This window comes from Mus caroli, unplaced genomic scaffold (genome assembly GCF_978045245.1).
Source record: "Mus caroli unplaced genomic scaffold, Mus_caroli_1 scaffold_11, whole genome shotgun sequence".
NCBI classification, from domain to species: Eukaryota; Metazoa; Chordata; class Mammalia; order Rodentia; family Muridae; genus Mus; species Mus caroli.
In genome coordinates, this window is record NW_028227266.1 from 69,380,684 (window position 1) to 69,402,357 (window position 21,674).

The 21,674-nt window shown below is 37.5% G+C and overlaps 1 protein-coding gene and 1 pseudogene across 1 annotated transcript in view; both read left to right on the forward strand.

Annotated features, from left to right (window-relative positions):
• Adam10 (ADAM metallopeptidase domain 10) overlaps positions 1-21,674 on the forward strand; it is a 111,209-nt gene that overhangs the window by 23,274 nt on the left and 66,261 nt on the right. Inside the window, exons 2-4 of the mRNA XM_029481350.2 lie at positions 1,019-1,169; positions 17,300-17,418; positions 21,481-21,639. Of these exons, the coding sequence (XP_029337210.1) occupies positions 1,019-1,169; positions 17,300-17,418; positions 21,481-21,639 (429 nt within the window). The remainder of the gene's footprint in view (positions 1-1,018; positions 1,170-17,299; positions 17,419-21,480; positions 21,640-21,674) is intronic.
• LOC115031912 (cytochrome c, somatic pseudogene) lies at positions 9,150-10,067 on the forward strand (annotated as a pseudogene).

Genomic DNA, 21,674 nt, shown 5'->3' on the forward strand with positions numbered 1-21,674 from the left:
AGGCAGTACTGAGAGAACATTTATAATACTTAATGCCCATAAAGTTCACCCAGGATGGACGGACTTTCTTTCTTTGTTTCTTTCTCTCTTTCTCTTCTCTCTTTTTTTAAAATCTATTTGTTGTTTGAGGCAGGATCTCACTATGCAGCTCTGGGTGTGCTGGTATTTGTTTTGTAGACCAGGTTGGCTTCTAACTTGTAGAGATCCACCAGTCTCTTCCTCCTGAATGCTGGGATTAAAGGTGTGTACAACCATGCCAAGCTTTTTAGTTTATTTATAAAATGAAATTGTAGTTAATATGGTTCTACAAAACAGTAAGATGATTTCATTGATTAATTTTGACCAAACTTGAAGAAGAAAATGATAACTTATTTTCTTTTTAAATTAAAAGAATTTAGAAATCTAGAAAATTGAAGACACACCATTAATTTCACTCATCTTTTACTCAGATAATATCAATAGTTACTGAGTGGACCAGATGACAAAATTGGCTTCAATGGTGATAATTTCTATCAGCAAAAATGTGGTTAATGTGAATTTGTGAAACCTGATAAAGCATATAAGACAAGCCTACAGCAGGTGCAAAAGCTTTTGTGTGTGGTTAATGTCACCCTTATGATAAGTTCTTGTTTGTTTATTTGTTTGTCTGGCTTTGTTTTTTGTTTTTTGTTTGTTTTTGAGACAGGATTTATCTTCATAGCCCTTTCTGTCCTAGAACTCACTATGTAGACCAGGTTGACTCAGAGATCCTCTTGCCTTTGCTCCCCAAGTACTGGGATTAAAGGCGTGCATCGCCATATCCAGCCAATGTCACTCTTACAACAATAAGCTCAAAAGTGTGCAAAAATTATTTTTGTGGGAGATTCATCATAGTAGTCAGGATTAATAAGACAGTTGGTATGTACTTATTCATAGATATTTGAAAATAATGGATAAGTTAGGACTAATAAGTTAGAACTAGAAAGAGCCTTCAAGTTGGTATTAATTCAGACTGTTACCTGTGTGCTTGTTTTTATAGGTCAGTATGGAAATCCTTTAAATAAATATATTAGACATTATGAAGGATTATCTTACAATGTGGATTCATTACACCAAAAACACCAGCGTGCCAAACGAGCAATCTCACATGAGGACCAGTTTTTACTTCTAGATTTCCATGCTCATGGAAGGTGAGTAAATTCATTGCTCTCAGTATCTGAAGTCTTTTGAAATAGTCTGCTAATGGAAGAAACTTTTTATCCTAATGGAAAGCTTCCTGTTTGAATATTCATCCTCAATGAATATACCACATTTTTTATACTGGAATTTGGTATATACACTAAAAAAAATGCCATCATTAAAAATGGATTGCCCTTTTATGTATTTAAGTCACTTGTAAATGTTTTTGAATTGTGAATGTGAGGTCTAAGCATGGATATTTTTAAAGGACGGTCATAGGAGGATAAGAGGTTGTAGAAAATGTGAGGAACCATAGACAGATAAGACATACTTTAATCAGTAACATACAGGTGGCTATGAAGAGAGATGCTGTACTGAGGCACAAATTGCACACAGGGGGACACATGAATGCATGCATACACACACTCATCTGGCACATCGGCCATACAGAGGTAGGGGCAGTGGCAGACACACATAGGCATTCACCTTTGATCTTAAGGCCATATATCACACAAAATGGCACTCTGCTAGGAATAGTTATATAACAGATAACATCACCTTTTTTTTTTTTAAATCTGGTGTTAGCCATGAGTGTCAGCTATGTTTCAGCTAACTCATACCAGATAGCCATATTAGCAATGTGTTTTCTAAGTATTAGCCAGCCCTTAAGGTCCTGTTTTTCTTACAGTTAGTCAGATTTGAAAATAGGATGATTGAATGGTCTTTTTAAAATCATCTTGTGCTTGGCTTTCCACTCTTTGTATGCTTTCTGTTTAATGTTTCTTTTCTGGTACCAACAGACAAAGTAGCTAATTGTTTTCTATTGAATAAGTCACTTAATCTTTTATTAACTCAATTTTATTAGTTCTGTAATAACAACCAGTAGACAGATTATTTGCTGTCCTGTTCAATTCAGAAACAGAGTTGTGAAGGGATACAGAAAGGAGAACTAAGAGAGAAAGAGAAAATTAATTATTAAATAACTGTTCCACTCTCAGGGTTTTACTTGCATTTTCTTAAAAAATTATTATTGTTGGGTATCTATGGGTGTGTACATGACATGGTATACATGTAGTGGTAAGAAGACAACTTTGAGCCGGGAGTAATGGTGCACGCCTTTAATCTCAGCACTTGGGAGGCAGAGGCAGTCGGATTTCTGAGTTCGAGGCCAGCCTGGTCTACAAAGTGAGTTCCAGGACAGTCAGGGCTATACAGAGAAACCCTGTCTCGAAAAACCAAAAAACCAAAAAACCAAAAAAAAAAAAAAAAAAGAAGAAGGAGGAGGAGGAAGAAGGAAGAAGAAAGAAGACGAAGACTATGACGACTTTGTGGTGTTTCTCTCCTTCCACCTTTATGTGATGTGGGGCCCAGGCATCAGGTTGTCCAGGCTTCCACAGAAATTGCCTTTATCTGCTGAGTCATTCAAAGACCCTTTATGTGCATTTTATTATTTGTCTTCTTAGCACTGTTTAGTTTGCTTTTTTTCCCTGTAATCAAAATTCTGACCAAAAGCAACTGAAGGGAGGAAAGGTTTATTTTAGCTTACAGCTCCAGGTCACAGTCCATCACTGAGCACAGGAGGCTTGCTTGCTAGTCCACACATCCTTACCTCCAGCCATGGAGGTATATACCTGAGAATACTAATGTAGTATTATGCCACTGTAACTTTTTTTTGTGGTGCTGGACATAGGACCCAGAGCCTTATAGCTGCTGACAAACACTCTACCACTGAGTGCCTAAATGTTTCCTTTTTTAAATGTCATTTTACATATGTTTTGAAACCTTCCATTCACAAGTTTTAGCCAGATTTTTAAACTTGCCTTTGAATTTTTTCTGTAAATTAGTCATAGCCTATTAGTCTAAGCTAGCTTTGAGTGTTTTGTTTTGTTTTTTCATCCAGAATGGTCGTCTGAGTATCTAGGGTGCACATACAGTTTGTTCTTTGTAACATTTATCACACATTCTGATCTTTTAATGTACAATTCAGCTTCTGCCTCTTAGACACCCTTCCATGTTCTTTTGAACTTTTAAATTCCTCACTGTTTCATTGACATTTGATTTGTGATCTCCTTCCTTTCATGTATTTCTTGCTTATTTTTCTTTTCTTTTTAAAAATTATTTTATGTATTTGGGTATTTGGCCTGCCTTGTATGTTTGTGCACCATATATGTGTCTGTTACCCATGGAGGCCAGAACTGGGGATCAAATTCCCTGGCACTGGAGTTACAGGTGTTTGTGAACTGCTGTGTGGGTGCTGGGAATTGACTTCGGTTCTCTTCAGAGCAGCCATTGCCCTTAAGCACTTAGCTGTCTCTTTAGCCTTGCTTGTTTTCTGTATTGTATTGTTTTCTTCTTCAAAGGCAAGCACTTAGTATTGCTCAGTATATTTCGTATCTGATCTAGGTGTTTTTGGAAAAATGTTAATGGATTAATCAAAAGATTAATTTGAAGATGTTTCTTTCTACTAAAAAAAATTAGGGCTAGCAGTTTACAACACTAAATAAAATTTTATGACTCTTAGTTTTAGGTATTATTAAAAATCATCCATTCTTTATTAGTACCATAAAATAATAATATCATTAGCTTTCCTAACTTTAGTAACCTCTCAAAATAAACTTACTACTGTGTCCCCAAATATGTGTACTATTGTCTTCCTCACTAAACAGAGGAGGAGATTTCAGTAGCTGCCTTTGTTTTGGATGCCACATTGTTGTATAGGTAGATTTTTATTAGGTAAGTTACAAATTTTATATTTGACAAACCAAATCTCTAGTTCTTTTATGTGTCTATGAGTGAGAATGAGTAACCATGCAAGTATGCAGTCATCTACAAAATAATTTGATTGTTGGTTAAAAGTGACCTCTATGATTTAAGCCTTGGCTGATAGGACCATAAACATAGAGCTAATAGGATAGTAAGGTGTGCAGAGGTCACGTCACAGGAGGGAAACTTGCTGTGGTATTTTGGAGATGAAGTACTGTGGGAACTTACAGGAGGAGCACATCTAATTGAGGTGATGGTTTGATGGTGTGGTGTCTCCTTTTCTTTGAAATAGAAAATACAAAGTGATGAAGCTATGTAAGAAATTATAGATTTCTTACTAGATCTATTTCCTCTGACTTATAAGAAATGCTAAAACCAGGTGTGATGCTACATGACTGTAATCTATTCCCCGTACTCAAGAGATCCAGGAAGGAGGATCTCATGTTCTAGAACAATGTATTCTACAGAACAAGATCCTGCCTCAAAAAACAAATTGAAATACCAGTTAAGCATATCATAACATCTCTAATAGGATATGCATCTGTTTAAAGAGTAACTTGCATTTTACTTTTCTAAATGATCTTTTGTATGTTTCTATTTGATAATGAGTACACTATAAGGAAGACTTTGGCTTACCCTTAACTGTAGCCACATCTATAAACATATGACTGTCATATGCATTGTGGCTAGAGTACTTACCTACTTTTTCAGCCTTTTAAAGATATCAATAAGTTTATTTTAATTGCAAACCAGGGCCCAGTCTCTCAGAACCAAGTAAATTAATCAATTATGGAACATGTTGAATACAGAACAGTTAGCTCACATACATAATGATTTTGCTTGCACTGTGTCTTAGGGTTTTCATTGCTGTAAAGACATACCATGACCAAGGCAACTTTCATAAAGAAAACAATTAATTGGAGCTGGCTTACAGTTTCAGAGGTTCAATCCATTATCATCATGATGGGAAGCATGGCAGTATCCAGGCAGACATGGTACTGGAAGAGGAGACTTCTACATCTTGATCCTACAGCCAGGAGGAGACTGTCTTCTGCAGGCAGCAAGGAGGAGGATCTTGGCAGAGCTTGAGCATTATATATGAAACCTCAAAGTTCTGCCTCCAGAGCGACACTTTCTCTAACAAGGCCATGCCTCCTCCAATGAGGCCATACCTTGTAGTAGTGCCACTTCCCCTGGCCCAAGCATATTCAAGAGTTTATTTATCTTATTTGAAAACCTGCATTATGATTAGACAAATATTGCATTGTACTATTGCATTATGATTAGACAATTATGATTTGAATTTTTTAGAAGTATTCCAGCCCCTATGTGTTCAAATATTAAAGTCCTTTTTTATAAATAAGCATATGAACAAACTTTCAACTTTGCTTAATATTAAGGGCTTTTTTTTTCCAGGCCAGGCATAGGTAGGTGGTGTACTCCTTTAATACCAGTGCTCAGGAGGCAGAGGTAGGTAGGTCTCTGAGTTTGAGGCCAGCCTGGTCTATGTAGTGAGTTCCAGGATAACCAGGGCTGTGTAGAGAATTCCTGTTCCCCCAAACCAGACCTAAATAAAATACTGTATGTGTGTGAGTGTGTATTCATGCAGCCTTTTTTCAAGCCTAAGATTTTTTTTCCTTTTTCCCTTGAGGCAGGGACTCATATATGTTAGTCTGGTCTTGGTTGAACTTGCTACATAGCCAAAGATGACCATCAACTTCTGATCTTCCTGCCTCCATATTCCCACTGTTGAAATTATGGGCATATAACCATACCTGGTTTATGTAGTGTTGGGGCTTGAATTGTGCATGCTAGGCAAACACTCTACTAACTGAGGTATATAACCAGCCCATGCCTTTGTGGTTTTTTGAGACGGGGTCTCACTCTGCATCCCAGGATAGCCTAGAGCTGAAGATATAGACCATGCTGGTCTTGAATTTGTGGCAATTCTAGCTTCCTTAGCCTCCAGAGTGCAAGAATTATAGGCATGAGCTACCCTGCCTGGCTTCTAAGCCCAAAATTAACAATTCTATGAAAAGATATTACTTTTGAAAGAGTTGAAAATTTGTGAAAAGTGCGACTTGAGCCAGTACTACAGTTGTTGAAGAAGGATATTTTAAAAGAATTTACCAATTAGGTACTAAGGTAAAATACATCAAAGATAATTTTCTTAGAATAATAAATTTTCTGGATTTCTGAAATGATTTCATTTGGATAAATGGGATGGCTTAGTTAGTGCTATATTTACATCAATTATGACTTTTTCCTTTTTTGATTATTTTGTTTTATTGTGTCCAAATGTGCATGTCCTTCCCTTAAGAACTTGAGGTACAGAGCCTGAGTCTTACTTAGGTTTTTACATATGGTTGTAATGAGGGAAGGGGGGGGGAGAAGGAAGGAATGAATATGAAAATATCCAGAATATGCAGAAATGGCAAGTCTATCATATTCTAAGACATAGAATTTTTCTAATAATTTTGGATAATTTGTGCTTCTCAATCCTTGTCTTCATGTAATAGTGTATAATGTACCAGAAACTTGTTTTTCTATATTCCTTTTAAGTACTAGCTGGAGACATGTTGCATCTTGCTATAACTATCATATAGTCCTACCTTAACTATCATGTTCCGTGGTTTGACTACCATGCATTTTAGGCTTCTATAATGCATGGACTATAATCTCCTGAGGAATTTAATTGATGTGGTTTGTGTGTTACCTTAAATCTCATTTAAGTCTTGGTTTTGCAGTTCTGCATTTTGTGATGTAATAACTCCATAGATTAGTTGGATATGTCTTGGGCTTTGTTTCTGTCATGAGTTGGGTAGCAGAAAAACCCATCCCTTCAAAAGCATTTATTTATGTTGTGTGTGTGTGTTTCTGCACATGCATATGAAGGTAGGAGAACAATTCTTAAGGAGTTGATTTTTTCCTTTCACCTTTACATGGGTTTTGAAGATCAAACTCAGGTTTTAGTAAGATTTGTGTTGTATGAGCCCTTAGCTGTTGAATCATCTCAGCAACTTTTTTTTTTTGTGTGTGTGTGTGTGTGTGTGTGTGTGTGTGTGTGTGTGTGTGTGTATGTGTGTAAGAGACAAGGTCTGGCCTTGCACTAACAGCAGTCCTCCTGCCTCTGCTCCTAAGAGCTGTTTTATTTAAGTTTTACTATGTAGCTCAGACTAGCCTGGATCTCACTATGTAGCATAAGCTGGTTTGGTACTCACCTTGTAGTTGAGGTTGCCCTTGAACAAGTGTAATCTTCTTATCTCACTCTTATAAGGGCTATACTTCTTTTGTACTTGTGTGTAAGTGTACACATTTGTACATCCATGTTTGTGAACATGAATATGGAAGTGAGAAGACAACCTTGGATGTTGTTCCTCAGGTGTATCCTATCTCTTTTTTTGAGGCATGTTATTCACTGGTCTACAACTTGTCAAATAGGCTAAGCTTGTTGACCAAGGAGCCCAAGGGATTCTCCTGTCTCCCATTGCTGGGCCCAGCCTTTTCTTTTAAAATGGATTCTGGGGATCAAACTCAACAGATTGTGCATGCCTAATAGACCAGTCAGTCTAGGAGGAACGATCTCTATTAATTCTGTGGTGATTACAGGAATCCAGTGACTTTTGATTTGGATAATTTCTTCCTTATGGAATGAAGTAAAAACATATTTTGCTTGACCCTGGTAAAGAGGTTCTATCTATGTATTTGACTCCCAGCTGTCTTTTGTTTGTTTCTTCCAATTTCACATAGAGCTTACTCTCACCAGTCAGTAACTCTTTGATTTTATCTTGAAGGCCTTTATTGTTGATAGAATAAATATGGTGAAGGTGGGGTACCTTTGGCAGGTGGTGCCATTGTGTGCTACTAAGAAATTATGCCAAGCAACAGATTTAATGTTGGGGAGGAGGGAGTGCGAAAGGCTGTTTAGGAGTGGGAACATGAGAGAGAAACAGAGATAGGGACAGAGAGAATGAACAAGACACAGAATGAGAGAGAGAAAGAATAAAGGAAACAGAGGCAAAGAGGGAATGGGAGAGAGAGATGTGGGGTGCCTGGGACCTTTTTTGTACTGCACATGTAGCATGGGTGGAAATGCCTAATTGCTAACACTGGCCATTTTGCCCAGACTGATATTGGTTGACATCCTGAGACAGAGTATTCAGCCTGTTTTACTTCTTTGATCTGCTTCTTTTAGGCTCCCGTTATTTACACATTTTCAAATTTCCCACTATTGGTTATGCTTTTTCAGTCAGTCCTTTGATTTTGATTTTTGCTAGAAAGCCTGCATTTTGCCAATTGTGATTCCTTGTACATCCTAAGCAGGCGATCTATAACTTGGTATGGTGAGAAGGCCATTGGCTGGTTAAATACAGATGACTGGTCAGACTCAGACTCTGGTTTTACTTGTGCTATATTCATGTTACTGTGCTCTGACTTGTGAGATTATTAAGTGTATGTTTTTCTGCTTAATTTGTGCTATTTTTTTTTTTTTGCCTTTGTTTACAGTCTGTAGAGCCTTAGAACTTTTGTGAATGATACCCAGGGTGCACAGAGTGATTCTATCTTGTACTTCTACAAAACTGTTCTGCTTATTCTTTATATATGTGACTGTGATGCATAGTAAGCTTATTATAAAAGGAGATTTGAAAAAAAAAAACCTTTTCTTTTTTTTAAAAATTTATTCTTTAAAGTCCAGACTTTATCCCCCTCCTGATACTCCCCCCAACTGTTCCATATCCCATACCTCCCGCTTGCTCCTGTCTCCAAGAAGATGTTCCCCACCCCCATTACACCAGACCTTCCCACTCCCTGGGACCAACTTTTCTATTTAAAAAAAAAATGTTACTGCACTCGTGAATGGCTCAGTAAAGACACTTGCTGACAAGCCTGATGGCCTGAGTTCAATCTCTGGGACCCACGTGGTTCAAGGAGAGAACAGAATCTCAGTGTCTTCCAACCTCTACATGTGTGTACTTACACACACACACACACAAGTAAATGATATGAAATGTAATAAAAAGTATACTAGTGAAAGCAAACTCATAATATTTGATGCTTATATTGGCAACTTACCTTTTTATTTTTTTGAAATTAGTATGTAAGAATATTTTTGTTAAAACCTTTACCCGTGAGCATCATGTGTAATGCTCATATTCACTCCTACAGTAGAAATGGAAAGAAAATACAGATAGAGTGACTATCTCAAGCATCTTTATAAGAAGACAGAGAAAATGAACACCTGGAGATGGCAGACATGTCTCTTGAATGCCTTGTGGTTTAAATGAGAACTATCTTCCATAGGTTTATGTATCTGAATGCGTGGTCCCAGCTGGTGGTTCTTTTTGGGGAGGTTACGGCCATCTGTTTTCTTTTCAGAGATGCTTTACTGGTCCAGGCCCTTTGCATGTCCATCGTGTTAGAGCTGACTTGTCAGCATTTACAGCAAAACTTGCTATTTTGATGGAGACTGGTATATCTTTAGATAACTCGGAAAGTTGATAGCTTTTTGGAAGGAGTGCTAAGTCTTGATACTCAGGACTTCATGTCCTAAGCCCACTGTGTGCTAAGCACACATTCTACCACACCGTACACCCAACCCAACAACACTACGGTGTCTTCATATCCTGAATCTGATACCTCTATTTATTTAAGTCTTATTTAATTTCTTTGAAATTGTTTTTCTAAAGAGATTTCAGTGTAGAGACATGACACATCTTTTGTTGAATTTATTCCTAACCACTTTAAAATGCTATTGTACAGAGAGCAAATTGCCTGTCTTAGAGTTGTGCCATTTATGGTGTTGACCTGGGAGTGAATTAAAAATGGCTGATGTTGAGAAAGGCAAGGAGATTTTAGTTTAGAAGTGTGCCACAATCTGAAACGGGAGGCAAGACTGGACCAAATCTCCATGGTCTGTTCGGGCAGAAGACAGGTCAGGCTGCTGATTCTTTTATACAGATGCCAGCAAGAACAAAGTTTCCACCTGGAAAGAGGATACCCTGAGGGAGTATTTGGAGGATCTCAAAAAGTACATTCCTGGAACAAAATTTATCTTCACCGGGATTGAGAAGAAGAGAGAAAGGATAGACCTAATAGCTTATCTTAAAAAGGCTACTAACAAGTAATTCTACTGCCTTATTTATTACAAAACAAATGTCTCTTGGGTTTTAAATTATACTATAATTTAATGCATATACCAAAATTCAGATCATGAATGGCTAAGTGTTTTTCTTATACAGTCCTAATTTAAGTAAAACTAGATTATAGTAAAATCGATATTATCTTTTTAAAAATAACAATCTCAGCTGCATACTTGGTATGTACTGCTCAGCCTTTCTCAAGATAAGAGTGAACTTAATTAGTGATGTTCTACTTTCCAGAAAGATGGGGGTGTCACCTCAAACCTATTAAATAGTTTTATAATTAGATTTATAAAACTGGGCATATGAATATGTTTAAACACTGGGAAAGTTCTATCACTATCTCAGAAACAAGAAGACTTACTTGTGTTTCAGTTTGTGTTCACTGGCTTGTTACAGGCAATGGTTAAATATCAGGAGGGCAACTATCTATTCTGGACAATGCTGATTTAATTAGAATTCCCTATGTCAAGTATGCTGTCTTTTACCACTGAGAGGCACTTTCTGTGTTTTTTGTATAATATCAAATAAAGAGTATATAACATTTAAAAAAATACTATTGTAGCTGAAAATGGTGGCATACATCTTGAATTTCCTAGTACTTGGGAGGCAGCAGCAGGTGGATCTCTTGATTTCAAGGCTAGCCAGGGTTATATAGTGAGACCCTGTCTGATAAAACAAAACAACCCCCATTAAAAAAACTCAGACAGATACACACACACACACACTAATTGCGATTGTTTCTTAAATTTCCTCTTTCATGTGTTTGCTTCTAGATATAAAAACGTGCTGGTGGGGTTTGTTTTGGTCTTGGTATATTAGCCCTGCGTTTTGTGACTTTATTAGTGTCCAGTAGTTGATTTTATTTCATCTACAAATAAAGGTATACTTATTTCTTTGTTTACATATTGAGTTATTGTGCTATCTGGTACCTTCATTTAGTGTTGAGAAGAATTGGCAAGGGCAAATACCTTTTTATATCTACCTCAGGGGAAGAATGATTGGTTCTTAATATTAAAATATATTAGCAATATTTTGATAGGTTAAGGAAGCTCTGACTCTTGTTTTCTATCAGTTTTTATTTTGAGTGAGTGCTGAAAATTTCAGTTGCCTTTTCTACAGCTAATGTTATGGCTGTGTGGGTTTTCTTTCCTTTGAATATAGTCAGTTACATTGATGTTTTTTTTTTTTACACATTTTAAAAAAGATTTATGTATTTACTTTATGTATGAGTACACTGTCACTGTCTTAAGACACACCAGAAGAGGGCTTCAGATTCCATTACAGATGGTTGTGAGCCACCATATAGTTGCTGGGAATTGAACTCAGGACCTCTGGAAGAGCAGCCAGTGCTCTTAGCCACTGAGCCATCTCTCCAGCTCTACATTGATTTTTAAATGTAAACCCACCTGACTCCTGAATAAGCTAAGTTGACCATGAAATAGTATATATATATATTTTTTTTTGTTGTTGTTGTTTTGTTTTTCGAGACAGGGTTTCTCTGTGTAGCTCTGGCTGTCCTGGAACTCACTTTGTAGACCAGGCTGGCCTCGAACTCAGAAATCCGCCTGCCTCTGCCTCCTGAGTGCTGGGATCAAAGGCGTGCGCCACCACGCCCGGCTGAAATAGTATTTTTATTAAGGCACTTTTCTGGTTTCTCTGACTAAATACCCGGTAAGAGACAGTTTAAGGGAGGAAGGATTTCTCCAGGCTCATGGCTTGAGGGCACATCGTGACATCATGACACAGAAGACACAGCAGCAGGAGTAGCTCACGACAAGTGATGGCAGGAGCACCAGGCTGCTTGATTACACTTGTACAGATCAGGAAGCAGAGAGGTAGCCAGAACCAGGCCTGTCTCTCAGAGATGAGGCCCCATAACTTAAAGATTCTCTACTCAGTTCTCATTCAGACCACATGATCATTTTTTTATATTGCCATTTCCTTCTTGTCCTTTTCCTCGTAGTTTTTTTTCTCCTAATAATGCTATTATGCTCCCCCTAATTCAGTGGTTCTCAACCTGTGGGTTGGGACCCCTTTGGGGGGGCACATATCAGATATCCTACATGTCAGATATTTACATTATGATTCATAACAGCAAAATTACAGTTGTGATGTAGGAAAAAATACTTTATGGTTGGGGGTCATTGTGTTGTATCTTAAGGTTGTCTTTGTTTTGTTTTGTACCTTTTTGTTGCACTGGGCTAAAATAGAGGGCCTTGACGTATATACTACGTAGTGCTTTATCACTGAACTATACTCCTAGAAATTAAGATGTCAATTTACATTTTGTTTTTTAAGTAAGGAGTAAGTTCATATATTTCAAATCTAGATGGTGCAGAAGAGTAAAAGGGACAATTTCCTTTCATTTCCTGTCCCCAGCCACTCATTTTCCATTCCAGATTGACCCTTGCTTTTAATTTCTTTTTTATCTTTAAAGTCATTTGGCATACACTTGAACACTATGTCTTTCACACAAAAATGTTCTTTGCAGAAATATGTGTACATATGTATATGTTTATTCATAATTTTTACTATTTAAACAATATGATATGGACTGGAAAGTTGGCACAGAGGGTAAAAGCACTTTTCTCTTCCAAAGGACCCATGTTTGAGTCCCAGCACCAATGTGGTAGCTTACAAACATCTGTAATTTCAATTCTAGAGGATCTAGTGCCCTCTTTGGACTTCTGCAGGTGTCAGGCACACACATGGTACACAGGTATACCTGCAGGCTGATACCCACTCATTTACATAAAATAATAAAATAAAAATAGAAAAATATTTAACTGTACTTATTATGCTATTTACTTTTATATTGGAGGAATAGGGGCCTTCTATGGGAGACTTAGACAGCGAGGCTCTGTAACTAAGGCTTCCTCCATGCTCCCTACAGCCGTTCTTGATGAGAGAGACAGTTCAAGCCTATCCATACTGTTTATTGACTGTTCATCATGGAAAATGGGTTGTATACCACTTCCTCAGGGTGGACTAGAGATTAAATACCTTTTGTAGAAAGGAATGTTCTGGTAGGGAAGCTTATTGGCTAAACCCTGAGGGCCCATCTAAATACAGTATTAGCATGAAGAAGTCTGTTCTGATCTACATGACCACTAGGAGTGTGGTCATGTGTTTCAGGCCAGGAATCTGGTAGGGAGCAGGGAAAACCCTTACAAATGAATGCTTATAACTTGTTCTAAAGTTATAAGTTCAAGAATGGGTTATGGAAGTCAGGAAAATCATTTCCTTATACTTTTTATTGAAAAAATTTTATACAATATATTCTGATCTTTTTACTCTTCACTGAGTTCTTTCCAGATCTTCCCCATATCTCTACACACCCAACTTCACTTTTCCCCTTTCTTTCAAAAAACAAAACAAGACACAAAAGCAAGAAGAAACAGGAAACATAAACCTTCCAGAAACCACAGGACAAAATCTAAACAAGTAAAAGTCTAATAAGACAAAAAAAAAATGGAGTAAATAATGCAAAATAAAACAGAAGTTGACAAAAATACCATTGAGTTCATTCTGTGTTAATTAACTACTCCTGGGTTTGTGGCTTGCTCGGAAGTGTGGTTAATATACGCAAAGAGACTCCATTGGAGGAGGCAGATTTTCCCTTTGTCCATGGGTATCAGTTGCAGATAGTTTCTTGGTCAGGGGTAAGACACTGTGTCTACCTCCCCCTCTCAGTACTGGGCTCTTATCTGGCTTGAACTTGTACAGGTTTTGTGCCTGCTACTACAGTTACTGTGAGTTCATTATGTGTATCAGTCTTGTTGTGGCTGGAAGACATGATTTCTTTGGATTCTTCCATCACTTCTGGCTCTTAGAATCTTTTTGCTTCTTATTCTGCATATATCTCTGAGCCTTAAGGTGATGGACTTGATGAAAACATCCTATTTAGGACTGAGTGCTCCAGAGTTTCTCTGCACATTGTCCATTTGTGGGTCTCTGTTAAATTCCATCTACTGCAAGAAGATGTCTCTCTGATGAAGGCTCTGATCTATGGGTATAGCAGTATGTCATTAAGAGTTGTTCCAAAACACAAGAAAATCAAGAAGGAGGACCAACACATGGATACTTCATTCCTCCCTAGAATACGGAATAAAATATCCACGGAAGGAGTTGCATAGACAAAGTTTGGAGCTAAGATGAAAGGATGGACCAGCCAGAGACTGCCCCACCTGGGGGTCCATCCCATAATCAGCCACCAAATGTAGACACTATTGCAATATGCCAGGAAGATTTTGCTGAAGGGACCCTGATATAGCTGTCTCCTGTGAGGCTTTGTCAGTGCCTGGCAAATACAGAAGTGGATGCTCACAGTCATCTATAGGATGGGACACAAGGGCCAATATAGGAGCTAGAGAAAGTACCCAAGAGCTGAAGGGGTCTGCAACCCTATAGGTGGAACAACAATATGAACTAATCAGTACCCCCAGAGCTCGTGTCTCTAGCTGCATATGTATCAGAAGATGGCCTAGTTGGCCATCATTGGTCTTGCAAACTTTATATGCAGGGGAACGCCAGGGCCAAGAAGTGGGAGTGAGTGGGTAGGGGAGCAGGGCGGGGAGGGTATAGGGAACTTTTGGGATAGCATTTGAAATGTAAATGAAGAAAATATCTAATAAAAAATGTGGGAAAAAACCAAAACAAAACAAAAAAGAGTTGTTTTACTGCCATACCTTTAGTAAAATAATAGTATGTAGTTTTTATTATTTATTCCCCTGTACCGGTGACCTATCTAGTCTCAGGCTCTTGACCAAGTTAGCAGTGCCAGGTATGGGTTATATCTCATTGAATGGGCTTTAAATCCGACCAGAAAGTGGTTGGTTACTCCAATAATATATGTGCCAGTATTGTACCACTTTAATCTTGTGGGTAGGTCACCATTGTAGGTCACAGGGTTTGTAACTGGGTGATACTGATGATTGCTTTTCTCTGTGTATAGCCTGCAGAGTACATTCCAGTACCATGAATGCTAGTCATTGGAGTTCTCGTAGTTTAACAGTAAGTGTTGTCTTTAGCAATAAGGCCTTTATATCAAATTGTGAAGAGTAACCAGTAGCCTTGGCAATAGCCTTTGATGTTTGGAGGTTTCTGTAAGGGCCCTTTGGCCAATGACTCAACAAGATGCAACCTATTTCTAGCCTTGGGGGTTTTACTGGTAGCATAAGATGGTCTAGTTGGGGCATTGTCTTTTTTTTTTTCCCAGAGCTGAGGAACGAACCCAGGGCCTTGGGCTTGCTAGGCAAGCGCTCTACCACAGAGCTAAATCCCCAACCCCTAGTTGGGGTATTGTATCTTATTATTTAGTGACTCTTATTTGTATCTATTTTAGAAAGCTTTTATAGTAGTAGGATTCCATATGGTTTTTCAGTGGTTTAGTGTTAGTTGTACTTCACCATATTCCTTTCTTTACCTTTCTCTCCCATCTCCTTCCCTATTTAATCGTCTTAAGCCTTTTGTCTCTTTTATAACACAAAATGCTATTTCTTCTTTATTGAGATCTTCTCTCTTCATTAGTCCCTTACTACTGGGTACCTAACGACTGTGGTGTTCAAATTGTAGCACATATATTGAGAGCTTAATACCTAACATGTACATGTAAGAGAAAATATACATTTGTATTTTGGGGTCTGGATTACCTCACTCAGGATGATTTTTTTTTCTAGCTCTATCCATTTTACCCACAGATTTCACAATTAAAATTTTCTTAATGACAGAATATTTCATTATGTAATGTACTACATTTTCATTATTTATTTATCAGTTGATGGATATCTGGACTACTGCTTTCTGGCTATTATGGACAGAGCAGCAATGAACATGGATAAACAATTATCTCTGTAGTGGGATATAAAGTCCTTTGGGTATATGCTCAAGAGTGGTATAGCTGGATTTTGCGGTAGATTGACTCCCAGCTTCCCGAGGAACCACCACATTGATATCCATAGTGTCTATACTGGTTTGTGTTTGCACCAACAGTTGAATAAGTGTTTCTTTTCCCTCACATCAATATAAAGTCTTTATTTTCATTGATGCAGGGAATAAATTCATACCTCTTAAGCATAATAATCAGGTACTTTACCTCTTAGCTATACCACAAGCCCTACAGTTTACTTAACTAATATTAGTTTGTTGTAAAGGACGAAACTTAGGAACAGCAAAATGAAAGTGACACAAAGGACAGATAAGAGCACAGAACTTCCATGCCCTTTCTTGATGTATCACCTTTGTACTTCCATGCGTTAACCACTGGTGGACACTCACCAATTTCAATGACTGTGATAATGAAGTGACTGAACATGGGCCGACCCTCAGACAGCCTCAGGTTGGGCTGATCATCAGAAATGTCCAAGTGACTGAGGGCTGGAATTCTAGCCCCAGAGATCTATAAACATGTTACACAGCCCCTGATGAACCTGAGGACATGTGGGGGCCCCATGTTCAGTCACCTGTTTATAGATTTGGGTGTGATTAGAAATAGACGCTTGAATTGGGATGAGGACACTCCTATCATCCAGAAGATCCCCGAGTTTTAAGGAATTTGTCATAGGAAATGGGGACAGAGGCCATTTATTAAAGTCTGTTGTACTGGAGGTCATTTCATTATATGGAAGCATGCCTAAGAATTCTAGAATTCCTGTACTAGAAGCCACTGCCACTGACTTTTTTGATCAGTTTTCCTAAGCAGATGTTGTACAGACTTATTTATGTCACAAATGAGTATAGTAACTGGTGCAAATTTGTAATGTGTTTTAAACAAGGTTTCTTCCTCCTGTTCTACTATTCAAAACATGCTTGAGAAGATAAACTATTACAACACATCTTTGTTATATTTGTCATAAAGATCATGGAGTAGAAATTGTATTGTGTGCAGACTTCTGTAACAATTATGGAACTATGATATACTTTTAAGAGTTTAGTGATGACAGTTAAGTTGTTGCCATTTATCCACATTTCCTGCAGGCTAAGTATTGTATTGACTTTATGTTATGATCTAATCCTTAAAACAATTCCACAAGATGGGCAGAATTATAATTTACTTCAGTTTCGCTTTGAGACATGGTTTCATTTTATAGTTCCACCTGGTCTGGAACTCACTATATTTTCCAAATAGATGAATTGTGTTACACAGCCCTTGTCTTGTGTACTTTTTTTTTTTAATAGTAAAAGAAGTCATTTAGGATTTGGATCCTTTAAATTTCTTTTCTCATCCCATTTTGCAGACAGTTCAACCTACGAATGAAGAGGGACACTTCCCTTTTTAGTGATGAATTTAAAGTAGAAACATCAAATAAAGTACTTGATTATGATACCTCTCATATTTACACTGGACATATTTATGGTAAGTTGGACTTTTATCTGACATATTATTTGATTTTTTTTTTTTTTTTTGGTTTTTCAAGATTTTTTTTCTACACATGGGAGTATAATGATAAATATAGGCAGATAGTTCAGAAAAGGTTTTGTAAATACTGAAGAGAGGAAAGAAAGTGGCAGAGGAAGAATTTCTTGTCATTTGATGGTTCAGAGTGTCAAGAATTCTAGAAGATTCTAAGATCCTTTTTTTTCTTTTTTTTTTAATTAGATATTTTTGTATTTACATTTCAAATATTATCCCCTTTCCTCATTTCCCCTCCCCAAACCCCCTATCACATACCCCCTCTCCCTGTTCATTAACCCACCCACTCCGGCTTCCCTGTCCTGGCATTCCCCTACACGGGGGCATCGAGTCCTCACAGGACCAAGGGCCTCCCCTCTCATTGATTAAAAATCAAGCTTACCAATCTGTTGGCCTGGGACCTTTCCCCTAGAGATCCATAAAGGATGGAGACAGTGTTCCCCTGACTCTGTGGTCCCTGGTTCAACTTTGATTTGTACCTCAGTGTGCATTCTGAACAGGAGTCATATATCTATGAGTTAGGGGAGAAGAGATTGCATCTGATCCCAGGTGGCTGTCTATCTGTACTTTGGTTTATACTGTCCTTTCCCTAAATACTTATGTCCCCAACATTAGTTGCTCAAAAACAAAAACAACAATACCCAAAACAAACAAAAACCCAACCTTGTCAATGAATTTCCAACTTTGTTAAAACAAAAGCAAAAAAAAAAAAAAAAAACCAAAAAAAAACCCCCCAAACAAGATGGTAGTGGCTGTTGGTGTACATTCTTTCTGCCCAGCCTTTCCTAGACTGGACCACCGTGTGCAGCAGAGGCACAGAGCCTGGAAGAGATGAGAAGTCTACTTAGAGTCACCTGTCTTGCCTGACTTTGAGCCTGGTATTCCCTGCTCATGGCATGTAGGGAATTTTGTGGAGTTTTAAAATTTTAATTAATTAATTAACTTAATCCAGTTAATTTTTTTCTGTTTTAAAACAAAACCTGAGGAGATAGATCAGGTCATCTTAGGCAATGGTCTTTGAAATGAAGTCATTTGTGGAGCCACTTTACATGATGTACTTTACATGTGTACCATGACAAAAATCTATAACACTTTGATGCTTGGTCCTTCCAAGTTTAAGAGTTACTGTTGTTTTAGCCTCTTGTGTGTTTGTTTGTTTGCTTTTGAGATTATCTTGCTATGTAGTCTACGCTGGCCTAGAACTAGCAAACCTCATACCTGTCTCATACTTGTAGTTGATAAGACTACAGGCATGTACCTCCACATTCAATCAGAGTTTTCAAAAAAAACTTTCAATGATTTTTATAATTTCTGATTTTCCAAGGAATAAATAAGTGGGAATTTCTGACTTATATAAATAGAAAAAGTTAAAAGGAAACTGACAGTAGAGATCATCTTAGTTCAAAACAACATGACAAAGTCACCTAAGAAAATTTTCCCAGGTTCTTTCTCCCTAAAATCCATGTGGTTTGTTGTTGTTGTTTGGTTTTTTTACACTTGTAACAGATATCTCTTAAGAGTTTAAAATGTGCTGGGATGAACAGACACATACTTAATCTAACAGGAAGGTCACTAGACAGCAAAGTGGGACAGACAGGGAAGTCATAAAGAAACTAACATAATTCAGACAATCCTCAACTATTAACTCAACAGTGGTCAACAATTTCCTTCTGTAAATGAGATTTTTTTTTTTTGCTTGAAGTCATAACATTTTGAAAAATTAAATGCTTAAAGAGAAACTTTTAATTTTTTATTATATTAGATAAATGATGCATATTTTTACTTACCTGTACACTAATCTGTTACTAAATTTTAGTGGTTCTTTGCAGTCTTCTAATTGTAACCAAGGAAAGTATTTTTCTGGCAGTTTCTAGTACTCTCTTACATTCTTCATCACCTGTCTTACTGGGCAAACTGTGCCGTTTTTGTAGGTGATGGTCATAAAAATAAAAGTATAAATGAGCTTGTAAAGAAAGGTGATGTCATTTAAAATATCTCAGGGATTAGATTTGATGGCACACACCTGTAATTCTGTTAAGCTGGAGGCATAGGCAGGAGGAGCATGAGTTCAAGGCCAGCTAAGTCTACACGACAAGGCGGTTTCAAGAAAAGTACAGATTTTATTTTCAGCTCGTGATTCATTAAAAATCAACCAGTGTTAATGTGTAACTTAGAAATCTTGAGAGGCCGGGTTGGGGTATTTCACATGGGTGATGTATGTGCTTAGCATGCGTCAGGACCAGACAATTTGGCCCCTTCCTTCTCCCCAAATTACAGAAAATCCTATGAGGTGATTTCAGCCTTGTCTTCTTCTTTCCTCCTCTTCTTCCCCTTTTCTTCTTGTCATTTCTCTCTCTATTCACCACTGCCCCCTTTTCTTCTTTCCTTCTCCTTTCCTTCCATTCCTTCCCTACCCTGCGTCTCCACTTTTCTCCTCTCCTTTTTTTCTTCCCTTCTCTCTTCTCTACCCTCCCTCTCTTTCCTTTTATATGGTCTCTTCTCCTCCCCTCTCCCTCCCTTTTCTCTCTTCTCCTCTCTTTGTAATGTTTGGGATTGAGACCCGAAAATTTGTTTTTAGTGAGAGATGTTTGTTGTTGAAGAAAGTCTTGTTAATAGTGTCCAGGCTGATTTCAAGCACTCCCATCCCAGTCTCATGCCACCTTTGTTAATTTAACTTTTGAGTCCCGCCCCTTTTAAAGACATGTGCATATAGTTTTGGCTGCTTGGAAGGTTGAGGTAGGGGGAGTTTGAGGCCAATTTGAGCAATATAGCCAAGATACTCTCTTCAAACAAAACTAAATGACTGGTGGTGCTGTAACACGGCTCAGAGGTAGAATTCTTGAGTAGCACTCGAGAAACCATGGGTTCAGAACCATCAGAGCAACTGAAATGAAGCAAGGTGAAGCTGCGTGCCTCCGTGTCACTTAGTTCTGGTGACTTAGGTTTATGACTGTATTGAAATAGAACTAAAAGCACTCCTCTTTTGATGTTACTTCTCTTAGTAGAGAATAATGTGGTAGTATTACAAATCTGTCCAGTACTGTTTTTCAAAGACTCATTTATTTTATTTTATTTTATTTTATTTTATTTTATTTTATTTTATTTATTTATTTATTTATTTATTTATTTATTTATTTTGGTTTTTCGAGACAGGGTTTCTCTGTATAGTCCTGGCTGTCCTGGAACTCGCTCTGTAGACCAGGCTGGCCTCGAACTCAGAAATCCTCCTGCCTTTGCCTCCCAAGTGCTGGGATTAAAGGCATGCGCCACCACGCCCGGCAAGACTCATTTTTTAAAAGGTTTAAAAATCTTCCCTCCCAGGCTGGCTTAATTCTCAGTGTGCAGTTCATTCTCAGTTTGAAATCGCAGGTTCCTGAACTCTGTTATTAAAAGCTTGAGAAGCTATATCTAGCTTCTTTGTCCAGCATCTCAAACTAGATTATAGGAGTGAGTTTTTTAAAAATTACTTCTGAACTACTTGGCCCTTTCATGTATTTATAAAATTTATTGGTGGCAAGAAGGCCAAAAAATGTACAATGTCAAGTTAGAAGGAAGGTTTTCACTTGTGGTAAATTAGGAAAAGTTTTCCAGGGTACTTTAAGTTTATTTATTCTGGAAATACCTAGTTTATTAGAGGATCTCTTTGCTTTTTAAAAAATTTAAGTTAATGTGATGATTATTGAATAACTGCTATGTGTATGTCAGTCACTGTGCTAGGTAGTAGGCATATGATTGTCAGTATGACAGATGTTCCACTTTTATTGCTGTATAAGTAATTGTATATGTTTTAACTAAATACTGGTTGCTATTTCATATCTCAATTAACTTGATGTATTTTACGTGAAAATTAATTTCCCAGCACATTTATACTTAGGATAGTTGTAAAAATAACTGTGTGTATATATGTGAATATGTGTGTGTGTGCATTCATATATGAATGGCTTTTTTTAAAAGTAGGAGAATGTGCAAATTCAAATTTCAAGAATTTGTTGCTTTCATCAATAGGTGAAGAAGGAAGCTTTAGTCATGGGTCTGTCATTGATGGAAGATTTGAAGGTTTCATCAAGACTCGTGGTGGCACGTTTTATATTGAGCCAGCAGAGAGATACATTAAAGATCGAATCCTGCCATTTCACTCTGTCATTTATCATGAAGATGATATTAGTAAGTATTCATGTTTTATATTAGGTAGTCTTTGC